The 25,087-nt window shown below is 40.8% G+C and overlaps 1 protein-coding gene across 2 annotated transcripts in view; it reads right to left on the reverse strand.

Moving 5' to 3' along the window:
- Positions 1-22,306, reverse strand: part of efhd1 (EF-hand domain family, member D1) — a 152,949-nt gene extending 130,643 nt beyond the window's left edge. The window contains exon 1 of one of the 2 annotated variants that reach the window (XM_073040864.1): positions 21,876-22,306. In XM_073040864.1, the coding sequence (XP_072896965.1) occupies positions 21,876-22,168 (293 nt within the window). In that variant the 5' untranslated portion in view covers positions 22,169-22,306. The remainder of the gene's footprint in view (positions 1-21,875) is intronic. The other variant, XM_073040865.1, reaches the window with a different exon arrangement.
- Positions 22,307-25,087: the final 2,781 nt, after the last annotated feature.

Here is a 25,087-nt window from a genome sequence, read left to right on the forward strand (position 1 = left end):
CTACTCAGGTATCTCTTGCTTGACTGTTACAGGTCCTACCAGGGTAGGGGCAGGTAAAGTAATGCACTCAGATGAGATGGAGCTGACTGCAGATATATCCTTGAAACAGACTTTACCATCAAGTACAGACAGACAGCTCATTTAAAAATTGTATTACTATAATTAAAGTAATAGGAAGCTGTAACAGTGGGCCTAAATGGCAATTTACAGGAAATCTGGATCTCTGAATATTATAATTAATGGAGATACAGCCAAGTCATGGAGATAGAAAAATTGTTTACAGATTCTGATATATTAATGCAATACAATACTGGCAATTTAGTGATCTTCAGGAAGTTGCACCCAAGTGCTAATCTGTAACACGATAGGCCTTATGGCTACACAGTAGGTCACAAGTCTCTAATAACCCTATAATTAAAGTTGCAAGCATCCTTGAGTGCAGAATTTATAGGATGTAGGCACCACATGATTCATTGCAAAATAGGAGGAATGAATAGAATATAAAAAGGTAAATAAAATTGAATATAGAAGAAAGAAAAGAAATTATTAAAATCACATAAATTATGTTCTGTGTACTGAAGTTCAGTTACAACCCACTGTAAAATAAACATTAGCTCTGGGACAAGAAAAACAACAGATACATATAGATTTTGATTACAGACATACCAGACCTGCAAAGCGTTATGGCCAACAGTGGGAACCTACAGAAGAATACAAGGGCAATTTAACAAACATTTCCTATAGAACCTTATGGAGTTCTGCTGTACAATTTGATGTTCATTCTCACGCCCTCTTCCTTTTCTCCTCTCCTACCCTGACCCCGTCCCTTCATTATCAGCCTGCCAAGGCAAGCTGCATTTCTCTATCAAAAGGAGCCAGAGCAGCAGACTGCAGGGTACTTGCTTTACCCCAACATAGCTGGAAGGAATGGGAATAATAAAATCCCCAGCAGATTAGCTGTCCAGGAGGCTGGCATTGATAATTTGGTGACAAAGTTAATCCTAACAATAGCATATATTTTTTTAATTATTCAGGCAATTAAGTAAATCTAGAACTTTATAAATAAAGCACCGAAAATTAACATCAGTAAAGTTGACTGTGAAAATGGATTGAGCTGAAAGTCCACGGAGGCTGACAATGTCTTTAAGAAGGAAATCAGCCGTGTTGATATATGGCCCAATACCTACAGCAATAAGGTCAACACTTACCCGTGTCCAGAGAGTGACTCACAGCCCTTTCATTTCAAGGGCATTTTGGAGGGGCAATAACTATTGTGCAACTAGCAAAACCTACATTCAAAGAATTAACAATAGAAATAAATAATTTATAACACGATTTAGGTGCCAGAGAGAAAATAATACAGGAAACAAAAGATTAGTGAGTAGGCTTAAACGGAACAATTTCATGCGTAACAATTTTATCAGATTTACTAAACTCCATCTTCTGAAAGTGGCATCGTGATTCAAAACCAGCTCTGATTAATTTTTTTTGCAACCCCCAGCCAGATCATATTGGCAGAAGTCAGCAGTGTGAGTGCTGTAGAGATTCAGAAAGTGTGAGAAAAAGTAAAACCACATTCTTTGGATGGTACAATCGCCGGCCAGTGGACAATAGAGGCATCAGCACTGGATGTCGAGGTGAGTGGTCGTGGGTTCAAATCCGGCCGGCTCCTTGTGCGCTTTCCATCCACGCTGGGCTGAGTGTTGAGCTAGCAACTGTGCCTCGTAAGAAAAAAAAAGACAACATGCTAAAGAACATAAGAAATGGGAGCAGGAGTGGGCCATCTGTCCGGTCGAACTGTTCTGCCATTCAATAAGATCATGGCTGTTCTGGCCATGGGGTCATCTCCACCTACCTGCCTTTTCCCCATAATCCTCAATTCCCCTGCTACGTAAAAAGCTATCCAACCTTGACTTAAATACATTTACTGAGGCAGCCTACACTGCTTCATTGGACAGAGAATTCCACAGATTCACTACTCTCTAGGAAAAGCAGTTCCTCCTCATCAACATCCCAAACCTACTCCCCCGAATCATGAGGCTATGTCCCCTAGTTCTAGTCTCACATACCGGGGAAACAACTGTCCTGCCTCTATCATATCTATTCCTTTCATAATTTTATATGCTTCTATATGATCTCCTCTCATTCTTCTGAATGAGTATAGTCCAAGGTGATTCAATCTCTCCCCATAGTCCAACCCCCTCATCTCTGGAATCAACCTGGTGAATCTCCTCTGCATTGCCTCCAAAGCCAGTATATCCTTCCTCAAGTAAGGAAGCGAAAACTGCATGCAGTACTCCAGATGCAGACTCACCTGTATCCCGTACAGTTACAGCATAACCTCCCTGCTCTTAAATTCAATCCTTCTTGCAATGAAGGCCAACATCCCATTTGCCTTCTTGATAGCCGGCTGCACCTGCAAACCAACCTTTTGTGATTCATGCACAGGCACTCCCAAGTCCTTCTGCATGGCCAGCATTCTGCAATTTTTTTAACCATTTAAATAATAATCTGCTCTTTCATTTTTCCATCCAAAGTGGATGACCTCACATTTACCAACATTATACTCCATCTGCCAGACCCTTGCCCACTCACTTAACCTGTCTATATCTCTCTGTATCCTCTGCACAATTTGCTTTTACACTCAATTTACTACCATCAGCAAACTTAGATACACTACAGTAAGGTTACTGCCTGATGCTCCACAAGGTGCAGAGACGAGTAACAACAATAACAATTGGATAGTATCGATCCACCAAAATGATTATTACAGGTGCTGTCTAGAAATTGGTCGCGAGGCTTCCTCTTCACCCAATACACCTGAGTAGTATCAACAACTCCATCACTGAAAGTGACAAAAAACATCCCTCAGAAGTACAGGCATGTCCTGGACACAATTTGGCACAGTGATGCTTAGAAAATTCAGAAGAAGACTACACCTGTTACTTTCTTAACCCAAATGCAATAGTGAATTTTCATCGCTTGGTGTATGAAAAACATCGTGGCAAAAGGTCCTAGACACAATGAAATATTTGAAAGGACAATGCAAGTTTCTAAATTTAAGAGAGCATTAGTTTTTTTGAAAGTAGCACAATGAGCCAGTTTGCTCCAGAGATTGTGATATCTGAGCATTTCTAAACTACAAAAATAGCCAATTATCCTTTTGTCTGTGAATCCAATGCTAACCAGCTGCGTCAAGGCATTGCTGCAACTTGTAAGACTAATACACACAATGTTAAACTTGTACTGGCCTTTATTGATTTCTTTTCTCCGATGGAAACATTCCAGTAAATCATCATCTCGTACCATTGCTGCTCAGCTGGCTATTCCGCAGTACAAAGAGCCAAGTCACTTGAAGCCGTTAAATGGCTCATGTTGGCTATGTTACAGTGACAATCAGAAATTTACAGAGTAAACAATGTCAATCTGCTCCAAAATAAACCCCAAAATGTTATAATTGCAAAACAATGACACAATATTTAACTTGCCTCGTGTAATCTACATTCTTTTGTGGAACAGTCAGACAATGTAGTGTAAAGCTACACCTCAGTTCTTTCACTTAGGTCTTGAATGATTCATGTCAAGTCCTAAAATCGGTAACCCTTATGACATGTGACAATATAATCTGTCTATTCTATTTAAAATTCCATTTTGCATTTGATGAAGGGTCCTTGAACTGTTATGTTAGCTCTTTCTGCAGATGTTGCCTCACCTCCTGAATGTTTCCAGCATTATCCATTTTACTTCAGGTTTCCACCATCTACAGTTTGATTTTCAATCCCTATTGTTATCGCTGGCACAGAAGAACAACCAAATCAATACATAATTCATGCAATTTTCCTTAAGATTTACATGTTCACACTGTTCTTAACTATTAGCTCAGCCATTATTGGAATTACAAAATACATTCCACAGCCCTCAAAGTAATGGCACAGGAGATAACAGAGGCTGAAAATCTGAAGCAACACACAAAAGGTGGAGAACTCAACAGATCAGGCAGCATCTATGGAGGGAAAAGAACAGTCAACATTTTGGATTGAAACTCTTCATTGTATTCCTAGCCTAGATCCATTGTCCAGCTGCTCTTTGCCAATAGAATTCAAACTATTTGATCATCCCTTAAAATGCAACTTTCCCAATAAAGCTTCCCTCCTCCTTCATGTTTCCCTAGTCCATAATGGCAAGAGTCTGAAATTAAAGAGTTCCTCAAAAGACTTCAGAAAAAAAAAAATCAGGTTACTTTACAGTGTGATATATTTATAGAAATCATGGTCAATAAATAGAATAATCACAACGAATTATGTGCCAAGGCTTGAAAATTACTTAAGGCAGTTATTACACAAAGAAATTTTTTTTAATGTAGTAAGAAAGTGAAATTATTTTCTACTCGATAAAAACTGCTTTATTTCCACATCTCCTCCAGAGAACTACTTAAGATTAGCTAGTCCACATTTCAGATCCAGTTAAGTTATAAGGCAACTTCTAGACATTCTCCTTCCCATCTTTAGGATTAGCAATGATATCAGAAGATTGCAGGAGAGAGCAGTTCATGCAGACTGTACCCTTATACTTGACTAATCCAACGATCCCCCTCCAATATGACTTGAAAAGGCAGGAGCCTATCAATTCAAGACACCCAGTATTTTTTTTTTTGCCAGAGGTTTTATTGCATGAACTGCAGATGCTAAAATGTTAACATGTCAATATTGAGTCCAGTAAAATTTGGTACTATTTCAAATAGCTTAATTTTACTCAGTGTGAAGGTTCCAATTCAGGTCAGAAACAAAGCGCAGTACTCAAATGCCATGTTTTAGTCTCAGCACCTACTAGGCAAAAACGTTAAGGAATATATGCATGGTTACATGTCGAGGACAACTTGATTTAGTTAAATACTTATTAATTGCACAGGACTGGTTTTCATGCAGTTTATTGCATTTGACATATTTTGATTCTACCACTAAAAAGTACAGGAAATCTATGAAAAGTCAAATACCAGACTGGTTCATTTAGACCTGATCTTAGGAAAAACTGTTTGTGACTCCTATTGATAGTATTGACTGTCAACACTGATATAACACACTTTTATACTCATGGTAAAAGACTGTACAATGACTAAATTGTTCTAATGACTGACTTCTTAATTTAGCCTAGTCACATGATAAATTGACAGGAATTGAAAAAGATTTTATCCATACAGAGAGAAAAAAATATTATACACTGAAGAGATAATGGTTGTTCTATGTGGTGTGAACAGTTCAGAGCAGGCAGAAGTAATATTATGCTATTCAGCAATGAAGGTTTACATGAAAAGTCACATTGACTAGAGGAAACACTGATAGATGTACAGTATTACCAAACTGACAAGCATAATGTTTTCCTTCAGTTTGGAATTAAATTTTAGTGCAAATTGCATAAATAATGGTGGGGCTAGTAGGCTTCACAGTAATTGCTTAGAATCCAATATCGACAATTTGCAATTGATGAGGATACTGTGACTTCACTGATCTGGCAATGTTAAGGATTGTAGACAAATTGACAAATCAATTGTAAAATGATCTTTGTGGATCATCAAGGACTTTGAAGTCCTGCAATTGATAACTGCCAATTCACATTTTTCATGCATGAGTGAGTAGGTTGTTGCTCATTCTATTGTTTGCATGTTTTGTTTTGTTTTCTCCCCCCTCTTTCTCTGTGGGCACTGGGGGTTGGTCTTATTTTTTTTTAATATAATTGGGCTCTTTCGAGTTCCTTGCTTTGTGACTGCCTCGACCAAATCTCAAGGTTATACAGCTTATACATTTGTTGATAATAGATGCACTTTGAATCTCTGCATTTCCAGCAGGTCTATTATATAGTACTAAACCACCTGCTGCTAGAGGAGCTTCGTGCAGGGAGCAGCATCTGTGAGGGAGTGGGTGAGGGAGGGAGGGACTGGGAGTGCTTCAGGTCAAAACCCTGGTTCAGCACTGCAGATCTGCCCCAGGAGATGTCTGTTGTGAAGTAGTATCCATAACATAGTTTCAGTACATTGCAAGATTTCTAACAAAATTAGATCCCAAGACAAAGTTGTCCAAAAGCTTAATGAGAAAAATGGTATTAAACAAACAATATGAGACTTCACCAGTTAAAAAAAAGAGAAAATGCAAAGGGGAGGATATAAGGAAGTTGTGAAGAATAAAAACACTGCTGATCCAAAGATAATAACCATTACAATAAGTGAAATAATGCACAGTATCTGCAGTCCAAACTCCACTTTCTTGACAGACGCAACCCCCCACCATCCAAATCAGCAGGATGGGGGAATCTCCTTCCTTAAGGAAAGTTTATTGCCATTTTTTTGTGGTTGCAGTTTTCCCAAATGTACTTAGCTAAAATTAAATTTCAATCCACACAGAAATAAATTATCTTAATCCTGAGTTTATATCCTGACTGTGAACCATAGAGCACTGCAGCACAGAAATCAGGCCATTCGGCCCTTCTAGTCTGTGCCAAAACCTTAGTCCGCTAGTCCCATTGACCTGCACCCAGTCCATGACCCTCCAGACCTGTATGTATCTATCCAATTTATTCTTAAAACTTGAGAGAGTCCACATTTACCACATCAGATGGCAGCTCGTTCCACACTCCTACCACTCTCTGAGTGAAGAATTTCCCCCTAGTGTTCCCCCTAAACCTTTCCAATTTCACCCTAAAGCCACGTCTTCTTGTATTTATCTCTCCTAATCCAAGTGCTGTGCTGTGGAGTTCATATACATCTCTGGTCAAAGACCAATATATTCTTGCCTCTGAATGGGTTCAATACTCAGGTGTTTAGGAGAAAGATGAGTGGTTTCTTTAAAACATGTGAAATTCCTGAAATACAGAGTAAGTGCAATACGATTGACTTCCCAGGCTGGGTTACCTAGAGCTAGGGTCACAATCTCAAAATAAGGGGTCAGAGGAAATATCTTCAACCGGAAAGCAATGAATATTTAAAATTCTGCACCCAAGAGGGCTATAGAGGCCGAGTCACGAGAGAGAGGTGGATACATTGTTGGATATTAAAGGAAATCACGGGATCAGTGGTAAGGGTGAGAGTGTGGGTAAATGATGAGCCCTGAGAGTTTTGAATGGTGTTGCAGGCACAGCAGGTCAAATGAGCGATTCCTGTTCCCACATATTATGTTACAGAACAGACTGCTAGAGATCATCACATACAGCTGCTTCAGAGCATTAAGACAAAGGAAGATCTGTTCTTTGAATTCAAGGATTCCTAAATCTTCAACAGTATCCAGAAGTTAACAGGTTTTTAATTAGTAAGGGTGTCAACAATTATGGGGAGAAGGCAGGAGAATAGGGTTGATAGGGGTAATAAATCAGTGATGATGGAATGGTGGAGCTGACTTGATGGGGCAAACTGCCCAATTCTGCTCCTATATCTTATGGCAAGCCAAAATATGCAGGTAGGTACAAGACTGACTACTATCCCACAGATTTTCATGTTATAGAACATTGGAATTACTTTAGGCAGCTGATAATATTAGACAAACTTTTTTTTTAAATTCAGGACTAAAGCAGCCTTTGAATCTCAATTTTAAATGTGTCAATAATGCAAGCTTTTGGGTGAAAACTTCACAAGAGATTAACTTCTGTGAAATCCATTGCAAAAAGTATTTAAGTTATAGGAAGGGGTGCAATTAAAGCCAGCAAAAAAAAAAAAGAAAATTGTTTCTGTGGAGAGGAAGATTCTGCAGTCAAGGTGGGTGTTTAAAGATGGAATTCAGTTGTTTAGGAAACTAGCTGACCAGCAAACATGCCAACAGCCACTCTGGGTTCTCAGTCTAACTATGTGCAGAGGTCACTACTGCATAAGCAAACTCGTTTAAAAAAAGGCTCTAAAATTATAACAAATGTGTAAATAATTTGCTATGGTCTCAATCAGTTAATTAATAACACAATATTTTATCAACTGACTTAGATTGTATCTGTATTATTTCTCAAATCAAAATATATGCTTTGACACCATGCCAGTCTTGCCCTCCGAAAATTTATCTTCTGGAGTTCAGTCATGAACTTAATACATTAAGGGAGGCATATGATAACTAATATGCACAGACTCACAAAAAATTGAAAGATCTCCTGTATACATTTAAAAATTTGAATCAAGACTGGTTGATAAGGTCATTGATGCACCATCAATAACTCACGCCGAGACTTAGGAAGTGAGATATCGGCTTTTATTGACTGAAGAACAACACTACATCCTGGGGAAAATGAGGGAGAGCAGCAGGCCACAGTCGCCTTTATACAGGGGTCTGTGGGAGGAGCCACAGGGGCAGTCAGCAGGGTCTTGGGAGGAGCCACAGGAGCAGTCAGACAGGTATATCTAGTTCACCACAGTCATCCTGGAGAATATTTGAAATATGATCCCAGCCACTCTTACTTTAATTTAATTCATTAATCTCAATTTCAGCCTACTCAGAAGACAAGAGATTTGGAATTCAATTTGTGCTGTCAAAATAATAATGTAGCTCCAGCCATATTTTTTGTCCTCTTAGGTTAGGAGATTATATTAACTGTGCTGCTGGTTGAGCACTGCAGGGTTGGTTCTTATTCTCAACATCCTCAAGGCCAAGGTACTATTCAATCTGCACCCATTGTATCACACTGCCCTCCAACAAATAAAAACGATGCTAGAAAACATGGCAGATATTAATGGTGAAATTAACCATCATCATCTTTAATGTGCCATGGAGTCCATCTTTGACTGAGGAAAGTAGTGTTGATGGTTCAGAACTCAGCCCTGCACAAAAGCCAATCTACTAGCCAGTCATTATGTTGCTTTCCTGTGTGCTTTCAAGACTTGGTCTATGTGAGCAGGCATATCGAAGCACAAGAAAGTTATCAAATGCAGCATTTGTGCAAAATCCTCCAAAGAATTTGGAAGGACAAATGAGCAAAAATCCAGTGCCCTCTTCCAAGCCAACATCCCCAGTGTTGAGACGTTAGTGACTCTCAGACAGCTGCACAGGCCTGGCCACATCATGCACATGCCCAGTAACAGACCTCCATTTCCATGCTCACAGGAAGAGTTCACCCAGGAGGACATAAAACCTGAAACATCCCCGCCAGCTCTCAGAAATTCCTGACAAATGGTGGCTCTAGGTGGAGAAGATGCATTCAGAATGATGCTAAGAACCTCAAGTCTATGTATCAGGAGCACATAGAAGTACACCGTGAAAATGTACACTAACTACTGGCTAGTAGTTACCAGCCAGTTGCTTCCTGCCCCATTTTGAGGAAAAAGTTCTCTCTAGTCATCACAGAACACAGAGCAAGGGTGGAAGCAAGTTATCTTTAATTCTGAGGGACTGCCCAAGGAAGGCGTTCAGATGTGATTTAGCCCAAGAAAGAAGGCTGGCCCTATATCTGTGTCATTGGCCACATCCTTTTAGATACCCTGTATAATGTGGATAAAATAAGCTCACTTATTGCTACATTTGAAACTTACAAGATATTGGTGTACTGATGGAGGCTAAATGAGTTAACACAGCAATCGTGGACTTAGGAAAAACATATCCTGCTACTGTATTAGATTTTGAAATGTTCTTTGCATCAAGGAAAATTCCACCAGAGGTCAGAAGTTCCTGTTAATGTCACTTTAAGTACAAGGAAATCGACTAAATTGGATTTACCAAAGTTTTGCATTGAAAGAATTCTGTCTTTATGTTTCACCTTGGTGAACAAGTTGGAAATTAAATACAAGCAGTAGAATCTGTGATGAAATGCATGAGGTGAACAAGTGTGGCCTGACCCAACTACACTACTGAGTCCAGACAAATAGAAGTGAAAATGGTTCCCAACAAGAATACATTCAACTCCTACCATCACCTAACTTTACTCTAGTAAAATGTCCTTAGGTGGCTCATAGGCTTGCTATTGGGCAATTCTAGATTTTGTGTTGTGACATGAAGCAGGTTGGATTAGGGAACTTAATAGATAGATTTGACCTTGCAGTTTAAGAAGTAGAAGCTAAAATCATATGTATTTGTATTACACCAGTGAAGGTAACTAGTCATGAGAGAGGAGCTGGTCAAACTTGATTAGAAGGGGACACTAGCAGGAAAGACACTAAAGCAGCAATGGTTGGAATTTCTGATGGTAATTCAGAAAATGCAGGATTATTGTCTATTGTCTAAAATAGAATCAGAAACAGGTTTATTAGCATTGACATATGTCATGAAATTTGTTGTTTTGTAGCAATACAGTGCAAGATGTAAAAAATTACTACCGGTTACAAGAAGTTATCAAAGAGGAACAGTGAGGTACTGTTCAAGGATTCATGGACAATTCAGCAATCTGATGGCGGAGGGGAAGAATTTGACTCTGAAACGTTGAGTGTGTATTTTCAGAGTCCTGTACCTCCTCGCTGATGGTACTAATAAGAAGTGGGCATGTCCCGGATGGGGAGGGTAATTTCTTGAGGCACCACCTTTTGAAGATGTCTTTGATGGTGGGGAGGCTTGTGTCCATGATGGAGATGACTCAGTCTACAATCCTCTGCGGCCTCATTCGATCTTGTGCTTTGGAGCCTCCATGCCAGGTGGTGATGCTACCAGTCAGAAAGCTCTCCAAGGTACTTCTGTAGATCTTGGCTAAATGAAGTCAAATCTGATTCATGCAGATATCCCACCTCTCCCGGAAGTTCTGGGAGTCTCCCACATACGTATTGATAGCGGCTCCCTGATGCCCATAAATTATATACAATATCCCGGAAATTCATTTTTTTGAGAAGGAGAGGGAGAGGAAGAGCGAGAGTGAGAGGGAACATCCTGATTGGTCTCTCTTCGTGCTAAGAAGACCTATCAGTTTTCTCTGTGAGCGGGTTTTACAGTCGACCACAAAAATAATGACAGTGTTGCTCGCTGCACTGTTTGCAACAGTGAGTTTTCTATTGCACATGGTGGGTTAAAATGTAAAATACATGTTGAGGTGAGTTTAACAGGTGTCATTCATTCATTAGCATAGCTAACATTATTTAAACTAGCTGGCTAGCTGCTAAGGAGCTACACTATTGATGTCCTACATGATGAGGTCAAACTCCCTGTAGACTTGCTTAAAGTTGTAATAGAATAAAAAAAACACTCAGTGATAATATAAGTACACATTTTCTGTATATACCCAACTTGGTTTACAACTAGACAAAATCACTAAACAAAACCTTTGGTGGTCGACAGGTGGGGGTGGGGGGTAGAATATGGGGTGGCGGGGGTGCTACCTCCCTGAAATGACTTTTTGCAGGGTGGGATGACTGTTCATGTCATACCAAACCCTGAATTGTCTGATAGCAAGCCAATGAGCCTCCTAAGGACATCTTACAACAGTAGTTAGGTGGTAGTTGGAATTCTGTGTATTCTTGCTGTGGAATCTTTTGACATCTGTTTGTCTGGACTCAGTAGGGTAGTCAGGTCAGGTCACAGTTGTTTACCTCATACACCTCATTTATTCATCTGTTCTAAAGGGAGAATCAGTCCGAGAAGAAAAGTCAAAAATAGCATAAAAGCAAAAGAGAGAGCAAAAGCTAGTGGGAAGGTAGAGGATTGGGAAGCTTTTTAAAACAGCAGAAGGAAATTAAAGCAATAAGGGGAGAAAAGATGAAATATAAGGATATCAAGTTTTCTCAGATATACTGAATAAAGAGTAAAAGAGAAGCAAGACTGGACAACGAACTGCTGGACACTGAAGAGTGGTAATGAGAAAAAAGGAGATACCAGATGAACTGAACAAATATTTTGCATCAGTCTACATCATGGCAGACACCAACAGTGTGCCAGAAATTCAAGATAATTAGTAAGTAAAAGTCGCTATTACTAAGGAAATGGTGCTTGGGAAGCTGGAAGTTCTAAGGTGGTTAAGTCACCTGGATCAGAGGACTATACCCAGGGGTTCTGAAGAAAGTTGGTGAAGAAAGTGTGGTGCTGTTAGTAGCGATCAAGAATGATGAGAATCAGGAATGGTTCCAGAAGACTGAAAAATTACAAGTATCAGTCCACTCTTTAAGAAAGAAAGAGCTTAAAGACAAGTAGTTATAGGTTGGTTTGCCTGGCTTAAGGCATTGGTAAGATTTTAGTCTCCATTGTAAAAGACTACTTGGAAGCATATGATAGAATAGGCCAAAGTCAGCAAGGTTTCAATCGGGTGATCTTGCCTAACAAGTCTGTTGGAATTTTTTGAGGAAGTAAAAAGTGGAGAGACATGAAGGCAAAAGAGATGTTTTCTATTTGGATTTTCTAAAAGTCTTTGACAAGGTGTTGCACATGAGACTGCTAAACAAGAGCCCAAGGAGAGATATTAGCATAGACAGACGTTTGGCTGACTAGGGAAGGCAAAGAGGAGGAACAAACGGAGGATTTTCTTGCTGGTTGCCAGTGACAAGTTGTGTTCTCAGTGGTCCATGTTGGTTCTGCTACTTTTCATGTTATAGGTTAATGATCTGGATAATAGATTTAACACGAGGAAATCTGCAGATGCTGTAAATTCAAACAACACACACAAAATGCTGGTGGAACACAGCAGGCCAGGCAGCATCTATAAGGAGAAGGACTGTCGACTTTTCGGGCCGAGACCCTTCGTCAGGACTAACGAACGCTCCTGACGAAGGGTCTCGGCCCGAAACGTCGACAGTCCTTCTCCTTATAGATGCTGCCTGGCCTGCTGTGTTCCACCAGCATTTTGTGTGTGTTGGATAATAGATTTGATGGCTTTATGGTCAAGTTTGCAGATGATACAGAGATAGGTGGAGGAAAGGTAGTGTTGAGGAAGCAGAGAGTCTGCAGATGGACTTGGAGGGTTGGGAAATGCAGCATCCATTTTTTTTTTGCTTTAAGAGCGCCAAGGTCTTAGTACAACAACTTGGTACAACAGGTTCATTTTGGATGCAAACCTTCTTCACTTTCCTGCTGTACTAAAAACATCCAATACAACCCAAATCAAAAATTAAAATCCAATGAGACGTTGAAGCCAAATTCCTTGTGGATATAATCCTGCTATACAAAAGCCATTTCAAACACTGATACCCAATTTACACTTCACAAGTTTAGCATGGTTAAGTTATCAAAACCACTTTGCACCATTACTAAAATGGTGGTGTGAATGCACTTCAAGTTTAATCTTGTTGCCAACTTGTATTACTTCTCATGGGAATCAAAAGTCTATGTATAGGACATTAAAAAGAAAAGAGAAACTGGTAACTTAAACAGAATATTTATGACACATTGACAAACTCTAAAAAAGGTCATTGCAGTAATATTCATTAATTAATTAGAGAGGAAAATAAATCACATACTCAAGTGATTTGTAAAAACTACAAAAACCAAGTCCCATACCTCAAGGGACTTCATAGGTCATTAAAGATGAAATAGTACTCTTCCTGCAACCAACCCATGAACAAGTCAAGTTTACAAAGTATAATACTGTTTCTAGGCCAGTTCTAGTGAAATGCCCATATTCTGGCATTACAGTATCTCAATGATGTCACATGCTAGCTTTGGGTGTAACGGCCAGTGTCCTTTCCATGTGGCATTGTAAATGCACAGTGATACAGAGCTGCTGAGTGCAGGCTAAGAAGAAGGGACAAAGCCTTGCACAAGGCCATACATGATGACCTTCAGCCACTTAATCTACTTTAAACATTAGGTCTGTTATTTCTGTGCCACATGTTAGGAAAACATTTGCTCATTTTCAAAATTATGCTATCAGTCACATCAGAGGGAATGGCAAATTGTCATTCAACCTAATCACCTAAACGCATATCAAATTAACGGCATCCAGAACTATGATATCCTGTAAATAATTCAAAACAGGCTTCAAAAACTACCATTTCCAGTAATGTTGCTTGAGAGGGTCGTTTTGTACAAGGTTCTGGTCTTCTATAAAGAATCCACATCTTCAGTAATAATTCACATTAAAAGTTCACCTGCAGCCAAGTAAGATAACTTTTTTTTTTTTAAAAAGTTATTTGATCATGTTACCCTTGTTAAAAGAAAGTTGGAAGTTCTGCAGAGGATCACAATGAATAGAAGAAAATAAGAACGTCTTGCTTCAAAACTGAAGTGTGTGGAACTATTTATAGCACATCCTATGGATTTCAGGATGAAGGGCATTGTGAAGTGGGGACAAAAGCTACTCACACACTTAGAAACAATTCAGTTTCAAACCTTCAACATTCTATCCAGACAAGAAACAAGGAGTGCTTGGAATTAGATACATAGGGCACAGTGTGTGTGATACATTCAAGTAGGGAGCTGCAACTCTCTCCAAAAGAACATTTCAGCATCAATTAACTAAACTATTTTAAAAAAAAACTAAACAATTCCAATGAGACAAAATCTTTGTCAATTAGTCTTTCCAGTTTTTGGCAAGTTGGTTTATAATTGTCATATACTGAGATACAGTGAAAAACTTGTCTTGCATACCAGTTATACTGATCATTTAAGTAGTACAAGGTAAAAGAGTGCAGAATAAAGTCTTACTGTACAAACTGTACAGCAGGTAGACAGTAAGGTGCAAGGTCACAATGAGGTAAATTGTGAGGTCTAGTGTCCATCTCATCATATGAGAGAAACATTCAAGTCTTCTAACAGCAGGATACAGCTGTCCCTGAATCTAGTAGTACATGCTGTACTGTGCAGATGCAACAGAAGAGTTCCTGTACAGGGGCGGCAAAAAGCTTTAAAAACCCAATCTCTATAAAAGATCTACTGCCCAGGGTCCATCTGAAAATCCAAGTACACCTACTTGGATACATCTACTGCATCTCCTTTGTCTATCCTGCTTATAATTTCCTCAAAAAATTGCAGTAGGCTAGTCGGGCAGGATTTTCCTTTCAGGAAACCATGTTGGCTTTGGCCTATCTTGTCATGTGCCTCCAGGTATTCCGTAATCTAACCCTTACAATCGATTCCAACAACTTCCCAACCACTGATGTCAGGCTAACAGGTCCATAGTTTCCTTTCTGCTGCCTCCCACCCTTCTTAAATGGCAGAGTCACATTTGCAATTTTCCAGTCATCCAGTACAATGCCAGAATCTATTGATTCTTGAAAGATCATTATTAATGCCTCCACAATCGCTCCAGCTACTTCCTTCAGAACCCAAGAGACCTTTCCATCAGGTCCAGGAAGTTTATCCCCCCTCAGACCATTAAGCTTCCTGAGCAACTTCTCAGCCGTAATTTTCACCGCACATACTTCACTTCCCTGACACTCTTGAATGTCCGGTATACTGCAGATGTCTTCCACTGTGACGATTGATGCAAAATATACATTTAGTTCCTCTGCCATCTCTACGTCTCTCATTACAATACCTCCAGTGGCATTTTCTATTGGTCTTATATCTACCCGCAACTCTCTCCTCCTCTTTATATACTTAAAAAAGCTTTTAGTATCTTCTTTGATATTAGTCGCCAGCTTCCTTTCATAATTCATCTTTTCCTTCCTAATGACTTTCTTAGTTTCCTTCTGCAAGTTCTTAAAAGCTTCCCGATCCTCTATCTTCCCACTAGCTTTGGCTACCTCGTATGCCCTCTCTTTTACTTTGGCTCTGACTTCACTTGTCAGCCACAGTAATGTCCATTTTCCATTCAAAAATATCTTCTTATTTGGAATATATCTGTCTTGCACTTTCCACATTTTTCACAGAAACTCCAGCCATTGCTGCTCTGCTGTCCTTCCTGTTAGTGTCCCTTTCCAGTCAACCTTGGCCTGTTCCCCTCTTATGCCATTGTAATTTCCTTTATTCCACTGAAATACCGATGAATTGGAATTTAGTTTCTCCTTCTCAAATTTCAGTGTAAACTGGATCATATTGTGGTCACTGTTCCCAAAGAGTTCCTTAACCTTAAGCTCTCTTATCACCTCTGGATCATTGAACAACACCCAATCCAGCACAGCCGATGCCCTAGTGGGCTCAACAACAAGCTGTTCTAAAAACCAATCCCTCAGAAAAAGCAAATCTCTCTCAAGGTCCAATACTGACCTGGTTTTCCAAATCCACTTTCATGTTAATATCCCCAACAATTATCATGACATTGTCCTTCTGACATGCCTTTTCCATCTCCTCTGGTAATTTGTAATCCACATCCGGGCTGCTGTTTGGAGGCCAGTATACAACTGCCATTAGGGTCCTTTTACCCTTGCCATTTCTTAACTCAACCCAGAGAGACTCTACACCTTCCAATCCTATGTCCTCGGACATTCAACTCCCAATGGCAGCCATCCTTTAGCCAAGTTTCAAAGATGGCCACAACGTCATACTTGCTGAATTTCAAGATCGTCCATTTTATTTCTTATGCTGCATGCATTCGAATACAACACTTTCGGTCCAGTATTTGTTGCTTTCTGTTTTAACTACACCACACCTCTATTGTCCTGTATCTCATCCCACTGGCTGTGGTTATGCTTCATCTCTTGCCTCTCCTTTCTATCATCTCTGTTGCACGCTATCTTTGATTTATTTCTGTTTTCCCCTTCCTCAATCCTCTCACTCCGGTTCCCATCCCCCTGTCAAATTAGTTTAAACCCTTCCTAACAACTCTATTAAACCTGCTTGATGGGATATTGGACCCCTTTGGGTTCAGGTGTAACCCGTCCTTTTTGTACAGGTCATACCTCTCCAAGAAGATACTCCAATGATCCTGGAACCGGAAGCCCTTCCCCCTACACAGGTCTCTCAGCCACACATTAATATGCCTGATCTTGCTATTCTTGCACTTGTTAGCACCTGGCACAGGCAGCAATCCCGAGATTACTACCCTTTCAGCTTCCTACCCAACTTCCTGAATTCTCTCTTCAGGGCCTCCTCCCTTTTCTACCTATGTCATTGGTACCAACGTGTACCAAGACTTCTGGCTGTTCACCCTCTCCCTTCAGAATATTCTGCTCCTGATCCAAGACATCCTGTACCCTGGCACCTAGGAGGCAACACACCATGCGGTTATCTCTATCAGGCTGACAGAGCCTCCTGTCTGTTCCTCTCACTGTGGAATCCCCTATGACTACTGCATTCCTCATCATCTTCTCTCCCTTCTGCACCAGGCTCAGTGCCAGAGAACCGAATGCCGTGGTCATCCTCTGCCAGGTCATCTCCCTCAACAGCATCCAAAACCAGATAATGATTACGGAGTGGGATGACCACGGCGGTGCTCTCTACTATCTGAGCTCTTCCCATCCCTTCCCTGACAGTCACCCACTTACCTAGCTCCTGCAGCCTTGAGGTCACTAACTCCTTGCAGCTCCTATCTATCTCTTGCTCACTTTCCCTAATAAGCTGTAGGATGATACAAAGATAGGTCGAGGGGTAAGTAGTGCTGAGGAAGCAATGCTTTTGCAGAAGCACCTAGACAAAATGGAAGAATGGGCAAAAATGTGGTATTATGGAATACATTTTTGGGAAATGTATGGTAATGCATTTTGGTAAAAGGAACAATATTATCTAAATGGGGAGAAGGTTCAAAAATCAGAGATGCAGAGGGACTTATGAGTCCTGTTGCAAGACTCCTAGAAGGTTATTTTACAGGTTGAGTCTATGGTAAAGAAGGCAAATGCAATGTTGGCATTATTTCAAGGGGAATAGAATATAAAAGCAAGGAGATAAAGCTGAGCCTTTAGAAGACACCAGTCAGGCTGCAGTTGGGGACTGTTTTGGACCCCATATCTCAGAAAGGTTGTCATTACAGCAAGTCATTAGATGCACGAGGATGATTCCAGGAATGAAGGGGTTAAAATCTGAGGTGCTTTTAGCAGCTTTGGATCTGTACTCACTGGAAGTTAGAAGAATGCATGGGGATCTCATTGAAACCTACAAATGTTGAAAGGACTAGAAAGGGTGGATGTGGAGAAGATGTTTCCTATGGTGGGAGCATCCGGAACTAGAGGGCACAGCCTCAGAATTGAGGGGCAACCTTTTAGAACAGAGGTAGGGAGGGCTTTTTTTTAAGCCAGAGTGGTGAATCTGTGGAATGTGCTGCCACTGTCTGTGGTGGAGGCCAAGTCCGTGGGTATATTTAAGGCAGAAGTTGTTAGTTTCTTGTATGTTAGGGCATCATAGGATATGGCAAGAAGGCAGGTGTATGGGGTTGAGAGGGATCCTGATGGAATGCTACAGCAGACAATGGGCTGAATGGCCTAAATCTGCTCCTATGTCTTATGGCCTTTTGCTTTTCATCTTCTGTCTAATGGAAGGAGAAAAGGGAATGTCCAGGGTGCATAGGATCTTTGATTATGCTGACTGCTTTACTGAGATAACAAGAAATGTTAGCCCATGATTTTACTAACACCATAACAGACAGTGTTATGTTAGAAAACCAAACATACAACACCATATTGCTACAGACATCACTGAGCACATCAATGCAGTGTGTTGAAGATTAATTTAGAAAAGGTATTGACTAACCCCAAAATAGACAGGTTTTATTATTTTATTTTTATGTTATTTAGAGATGCAGAATGGCATCAGGCCCTTCTGGCCTAACTATACCCATCTGACCAATTAACCTACTAACCCGTGCATCTTTGGAATGTGGGAGAAAAACAGAGCACCAGGAAGAAAGCCAAGCATTTTCGAGGAGAACGTACAAACCCCTCGCAGGCTGCAGCAGAAATGAACCTGGGCCACTGGCGCTGTAGTAGTGTTAAGCTAACCGCAACGTGACCATGCCACCGATGACATAAAAAGACATGTTGCTGAAATTTTACTCAAGATGTCTTGCAACAGTTATGTAATTTAACTTCTTATGAGTGAAGGTAATTTACACAACTAATTGCACGAGATTCAATCATGTTTTTCATATCTCCAATGCCATGTTTACACCTCAAACCTATTACTCTTGCATTAACCGTTTAGTCAAAATTGGAATTATCAAAGCTATTCATTCAGTTTTCCATTCATATCGCCAAACCTCGGTGTAATGCTCAGCTGAAGGAAAATTTGGTGTGGCTTGCCATTGTGTGTCAGACGTGTGGTCTGTCAAAGTGAAGTGTGGAATTTTTATTCAGAGAGATGTTGGAAATTCAGTATTAGTGTACTGTACAACAGACGTGTCTACACATGATCATGCCAATAGATGTTAAACAAGAAGAATGAACTCTTGCAATATTGCAGGAAAAAACACCAGTGGTGATGGTCTCAACACAAATGGATTAGAAAGGACAGAACTAGATAAGGGAGAACTTCATTGAAGAGATTCAAAAACAAGTTGCAACAGGTTATTGTATGGGGTTGAGTGAGGTCCGGTATTATCCATGATGGAATGGCAGAGCAGACTCAATTGGCCGAATGGCCTAATTCTGCTCCTCTCTCTTACGGTCTTATGGGAACGAACATTAATGAAATTGAAGGAGGCTGAGGAAGACTGTCCATTTGAAAGAGACTGGAGTTGATATACTATTTGAGTATGACAACAGTCTATAGATAGAACCATCCCATCTCTTCTATCTAGGAAAAGCAATCATTTACAATGGTCTGTGGCTCTCTGAGCCAGCAACTTTTGAGTATGGGTGAAGGAGGCAGAACGTGGATTCAATAGACAAGGTTGGTTAAAATGGGAAAGAGGTGGAGATCTAAATAGATAACATCAATGTTATAAGACCATAAGACATAGGAGCAGATGTTACGTGACATACACTCAGTGGCCGCTATATCAGGTACACCTGGTTATCAATGCAAGTATCTAATCAGCCAATCATGTGGTAGCAACTCAATGCATAAAAGCATGCAGACATGGTCAAAAGATTCAGTAGTTGTTCAGTCCAAACATTAGCATGGAGGAAGAAATGGGACCAAGTGACTTTGACTGTGGGATGATTGTTGGTGCCAGACGGGGTGCTTTGTGCATTTCAGAAACTGCTGATCTCCTGGGATTTTCATGCACAACAATTTCTAGAGTTTACAGAGAATGGAGCAAAAAAAAAACCAAAAATCCACTGAGTGACAGTTCTGTGGATGAAAACACCTTATTAATGAGAGAGGTTGGAGGAGAATCCCAGACTGGTTCAACCTGACAGGAAGGGGATAGTATCTCAAATACCCACGGCTTGTTACAACAGTGATGTGCAGGAGGCGATCTCTTAACACACAACACGTTGAAGTGGATGGGCTTCAGCAGAAGGAGGCCACAGGCAGACATTCAGTGGCCACTTTATTAGGTACAGGCGGTACCGGAATAAAGTGGCCATTGAGTGGAGGTCCATGAACTGCTTCTGATTATTAGACAACTGGCAGCGCAGGATAAGCAAAGCAACATGCTTTCAAGGCAGGCAAGTGGACACAAGGGAGTACTCGAGCAGATCTCAGGCTGTGTGTGAAGACTGGGTCAAAAAACCACGGACTATGTGTATGCCCGTTAGGAGAATGGGTGTTAAATATTGTTGGTGCCAACACAGACGGGTCATTTGTCAATGTGTATTTTGAATTATAGGAACAGGATACAAGTCAATTCCAGTTAACAGGGAAGACTAGATCAAATTACAATGCAATCAGACCTAACTTTCATTCCAGTCAATAGTTAACACAGCAGCGGCGAGTTAGTTAACGTTTCGTTTGTCCTTGAATTAATGCAGCTACTCCAAGGAATTCTTGGGAAATTTCTGGATTGGCTGCAGATTTCACCGGCCAGCTTGCGAATGGACACGAGTAATCATGACATCGGCATCAACTGCACATTTACAGAACAAACTGTCCAGGTGGCCCTGTGTCGAATACTGAACTATTGGTTACAGTTGTTTTGCTGTTACACAGCGTGCAGAGTTTAGTACAAATTATAAAGACATCCAGAAGAGGAATTTCAATTATTTCATGTTTTTTAAAGACATGCCATGAATAATTCAAACTAGAATCAGCAAACTACCACTCCGTCAAAAAAGTATCGCCCGCTTGGTAAAAGACTTCTTCGGGTTCTGGTCGTTTTTACGGGCCCCAGAGTCTTTGAAAGGACAACAGGGGAACTCGTGAAACGGAATGAGAATAAGGTCAGGCTCCACTTCCACAACCTTGTGCTGATTAACGCCCGGCGTAACACGCTGCCTGTGCAGACCGGGGTGCTGTCCTCCGATTTATAAACAGCCAAGTACTGATTACTCACCATGGATCAGCCTAAACTAAAGCCGACTAGCACGCAGTGATACTTTCCGGGGAACATTGAGGTGGACTTGTCTCAGGGAGGAAGAGCGCTTCCTCGTCCTGTTAAAGAAACTGCCCTAGTCACCACTTAGATCTGCATTATTAACCATTAGAAAAGCCACACCGCAGCAGGAGACTTTAACGCCACTACTAATAACATCCTACCCAGTCTGAATAATTAGAAGTACATTGAAACACTAGGAATGTGGTCGGGGCTTGGCAAAGTGGGCGAAACGCATCTACGTTCTTGGTCACTTCACTGAAGGACAGGTGCTTCCCGAGTGGAATGCAGCCAGTGCCATTCGGAAAAAGGGACCGTGTTGGGCCGCGTTTCATCCTCCGCGGGTTGATCTGAAGAACCACACAGAGGGCGAGACCAGGATCTCCAGTCCTGGCTCACCGCAACAACGCGGCCACGCTGGGACAGACCCCTTCCGAGACCGCGGCAAGTCACTGCATCATTTGTATTAAAAAACTCAGAAATTCCTTTAACTAACGAGAACATCTCTAAGACCGCCACCATTTGAAACACAAAGACGACGGCAAACAATGAGAAATAACCGTTGAGAAAAACTTAGTCGTGGACTTGCTAACAACCGGAGTTAGATGCAAGACTCGCCGATGTATATCCGTGCCCAGATTGAATATACCGAACATTAAGAAAGAATATTAAACTGACAGCGGAATTGGAAATATACAACTCGCAGGATCGCCTATACTCACTGTTTGAACATTTTTTCCATGTCTTTAATCTGTTTCCTGGTGAATTCTTTGAATTCGGTGTAAGGGTTAAACACTTTAGCTTGTTTGGGCTCTGTCGTCCCTTCATTGATACCCAGTCTCCTGGTCAGTTTAGCGGATAGCTCGGTGTCTGCATTGCTGGTGACGGGTTTTTCCTCCTCTACACCCACCTCTATGTGATTGTTATTTTCAAGGATGGCACCGTTTGAATTTTCTGTCGATTCTTCCAGCATCAGCCGGCGTTGGAGTTTTTTGGCCAGCTCTTCAGATGCCATGTCGCCACGTGAGAGTTTTAAATAGTCTCCTGCTACCAACACACGACTAATCTGTGAAATTTACAAACACTTCTCAACTTCAAAACCGCTGCCCTCTTTATAATTTAGGGAGGAAGGCGGAGCCGTACTGACTGACAGTTCCAGAAGCCATTAGAAAGGCTGGTATGCCTAACGTAAATCGTCAAGTAACCAATCAGCGCAGAGAGGGCAGGGAATGTTATGTTACGGTGAATTGGAGATTGGAGTCAGGGTTGAGAAAGACACTGATGTTATCTATGGCCTTTGCCGACCTCAGTCCATACCAAAGCACTTTACAATCAAAGGTAACCAATTTTTAATTCTACCTCTTTCATTAATTCCTTATTGTTACTTTAGCATTTCTTTTGCACTACCTCAGTCTGTACTACAGTCTTTGCCCCTATCTACGCTCGGCACAGGTTATGTTGTATTATTGCCCTGTATTCGGTTTAGTCTGTAAGGTTCCTGCAAGCAAAGATTTTCATTATATTCTGGTGTATATGACAATTAACTGGTCCGAATTTGAAATACCGATTCCTTTCTCTGTCCACAGATGCTGCCTGACTCATTGAGTGTTTCCAGCACTTTCTGTTTTTGATGAAAAACAAAATGAAAGTCTTTTTAAAGAGTAGACCTGATTTTTTGACAAGGTTCCTCAGAAAGTAGGCATTGTTATTTACAGAATCTAACAAGAAATGAATTATTACTTTTTCCACAATTATTCTTATAAAACTATTAAACGATTAACTGAAAGTTTTTCTTTATTGAAGTAAACTGAAAGATCCTTGCAAACTTTGTAATAACTGTTGATGACAAGGCAGAGGCAAAGAAGCATTTACTCGACACAGTGTAAGAAGTTTGCACATGCTCAGGTTTCCTCCCACATTCCAAAGTATTTGGGTTTAGTCACATGGGTGTAATTGGACAGTGTGGGCTCATTGGACCAGATGACCTGTTAATGTGCTGTATCTCTGAAAATAAAAGAAATCTGAAAAGAATAGAAATGTTAGAAACACTTAGCTGGTCAAGCAGCATCTATAGAGGAAGAAACAGAATTAAGGTTGTAGATCCAAGACTGTGTTTCGGCTTCTGCAGATACTTCCTGACATGCTGAGTGTTTCCACCATTTTCTGACTTACTTAAGGAGAAGCAAGTACAGATGAGGAGGTTTGTGAAAATCGTTAAATTTTAAGCAGTCTCTTAAAAGAGATGTGTTCAAGGACATCTTCAATCACTCACTGCTGCAGTCTGAGGTCCCCACCTGCTTCAGAAGGGTGACAGTGCCCAAGAAAATAGGGTGAGCTGCCTCGATGAGTGTCACATAGCTACTGTGATGAGGTGCTTTGAGAGATTGGTCATAGCCAGAATCAGTGTCTGCCTAAACTAGGACAGGGACCCACTGCAATTTGAGTTTGTCTATCGCAACAATAGGTTGCTTTCTCACTGGTTGTCCACTTGGCCTTAGGTCACATAGACAATATCAATACCTACGTCAGGCTGCTGTTCATTGATTACAACTCCGTGTTCAAGAACGTCATATCGCCAGTACTAATCAACAAGCTCCAAAACCTGGGCCTCTGTACCTCCCTCTGCAACTGGATCCCTGACTTTCTCACTGGGAGACCACAGCCTGTGCGAATCGGAAATAATATCTCCTCCTCACTCATAATCAATACCAGCACACTGCAAAGGTGTGTGCTTAGCCCACTGCTGTTCTTTCTCTGTACCCATTACTATGCGGCTAAGCGCAATTCAAACGTGATCTATAAATTTGCCGACAATGCAACGATCATTAGCAGAATTTCAAAAGGTGACGAGGAGTCTTACAGGAGTGAGAGATCAGCTGGTTGAGAAGTGTCACAATAACAACCTTGCAGTCAATGTCAGTAAGAACAAGGAGTTGATTGTGGACTTTAGGAAGGAGTAGTCGATGGAGAACACACTAGCCCTGATTGAGGGATCCACAGTGGAAAGGGTGAGCAGTTTCATGTTCCTGGGTGTCTGCTTCTATCCTGAGCCCATCATATTGATGCAATTACAAAGTAGGCATAGCAACGTCTATATTTCATTAGAAGTTGAGGAGAGTTTGTATGTCACCAAAGACTCAAGCAAATTTCTGAAAATATACCGTGGAGAGCATTCTAACTGTTTGTATCACCATCTGGCATGAAGGAGCCACTGCCCAGGATGGGAAAAAGCTGCAGAAAGTTGAAAACTCAGCCAACTCCATCATGGGCAATAGCCTCCCCAGCGTCGAGGACATCTTCAAAAGTCAGTGCCTCAAAACGGTGTACCCATCATCAAGGACCTCCAGCACCCAGGACATGCGTCTGCTCATTGCTAACTTCAAGAAAGAGGTACAGGAGCCTGAAGACACACGCTTCACATTTTAGTACCAGCTTCTTCTTCGCCATCGGATTTTTTAACTCATGTCCACTAGCTCATTATTTATTTTGCTCTCTTTTTGCACTACTTAGTGAATTTAATTTTATATACTGTATATATAATATATATATTTCTTATTGTACTTTGTACTTTATATTTTTATGTATTTCACTGGACAGCTGCTGCAAAGCAAAGAAGTGCACGATATATGCTAGTGATATTAAACCAAATCTAAATCATCATTGGGATGATAGTTCCCTAGGTTTTTGTGGTGGTGTTGTACTGAGCCCAGGTTAATAGGATTTATTCAGAAATACTGGAAGTCCTAGGTATAACCACAATTTAACAAAGCATCTGAAAGATAATCAGTGATACATGGTCAGTATGCAGTTCTGCTCTGGAGTTGCACAACTGCATATATTGGATAGAGTCATCAAGAAGTACAGTACAGTAACAGGCTATTTGGTCCATCGAGTCCATGCAAAAAACATTTAAGCTGCCTACTCCAATCAAACT

The sequence above is a fragment of the Hemitrygon akajei genome, chromosome 3, assembly GCF_048418815.1.
Source record: "Hemitrygon akajei chromosome 3, sHemAka1.3, whole genome shotgun sequence".
Classification (NCBI taxonomy): Eukaryota; Metazoa; Chordata; class Chondrichthyes; order Myliobatiformes; family Dasyatidae; genus Hemitrygon; species Hemitrygon akajei.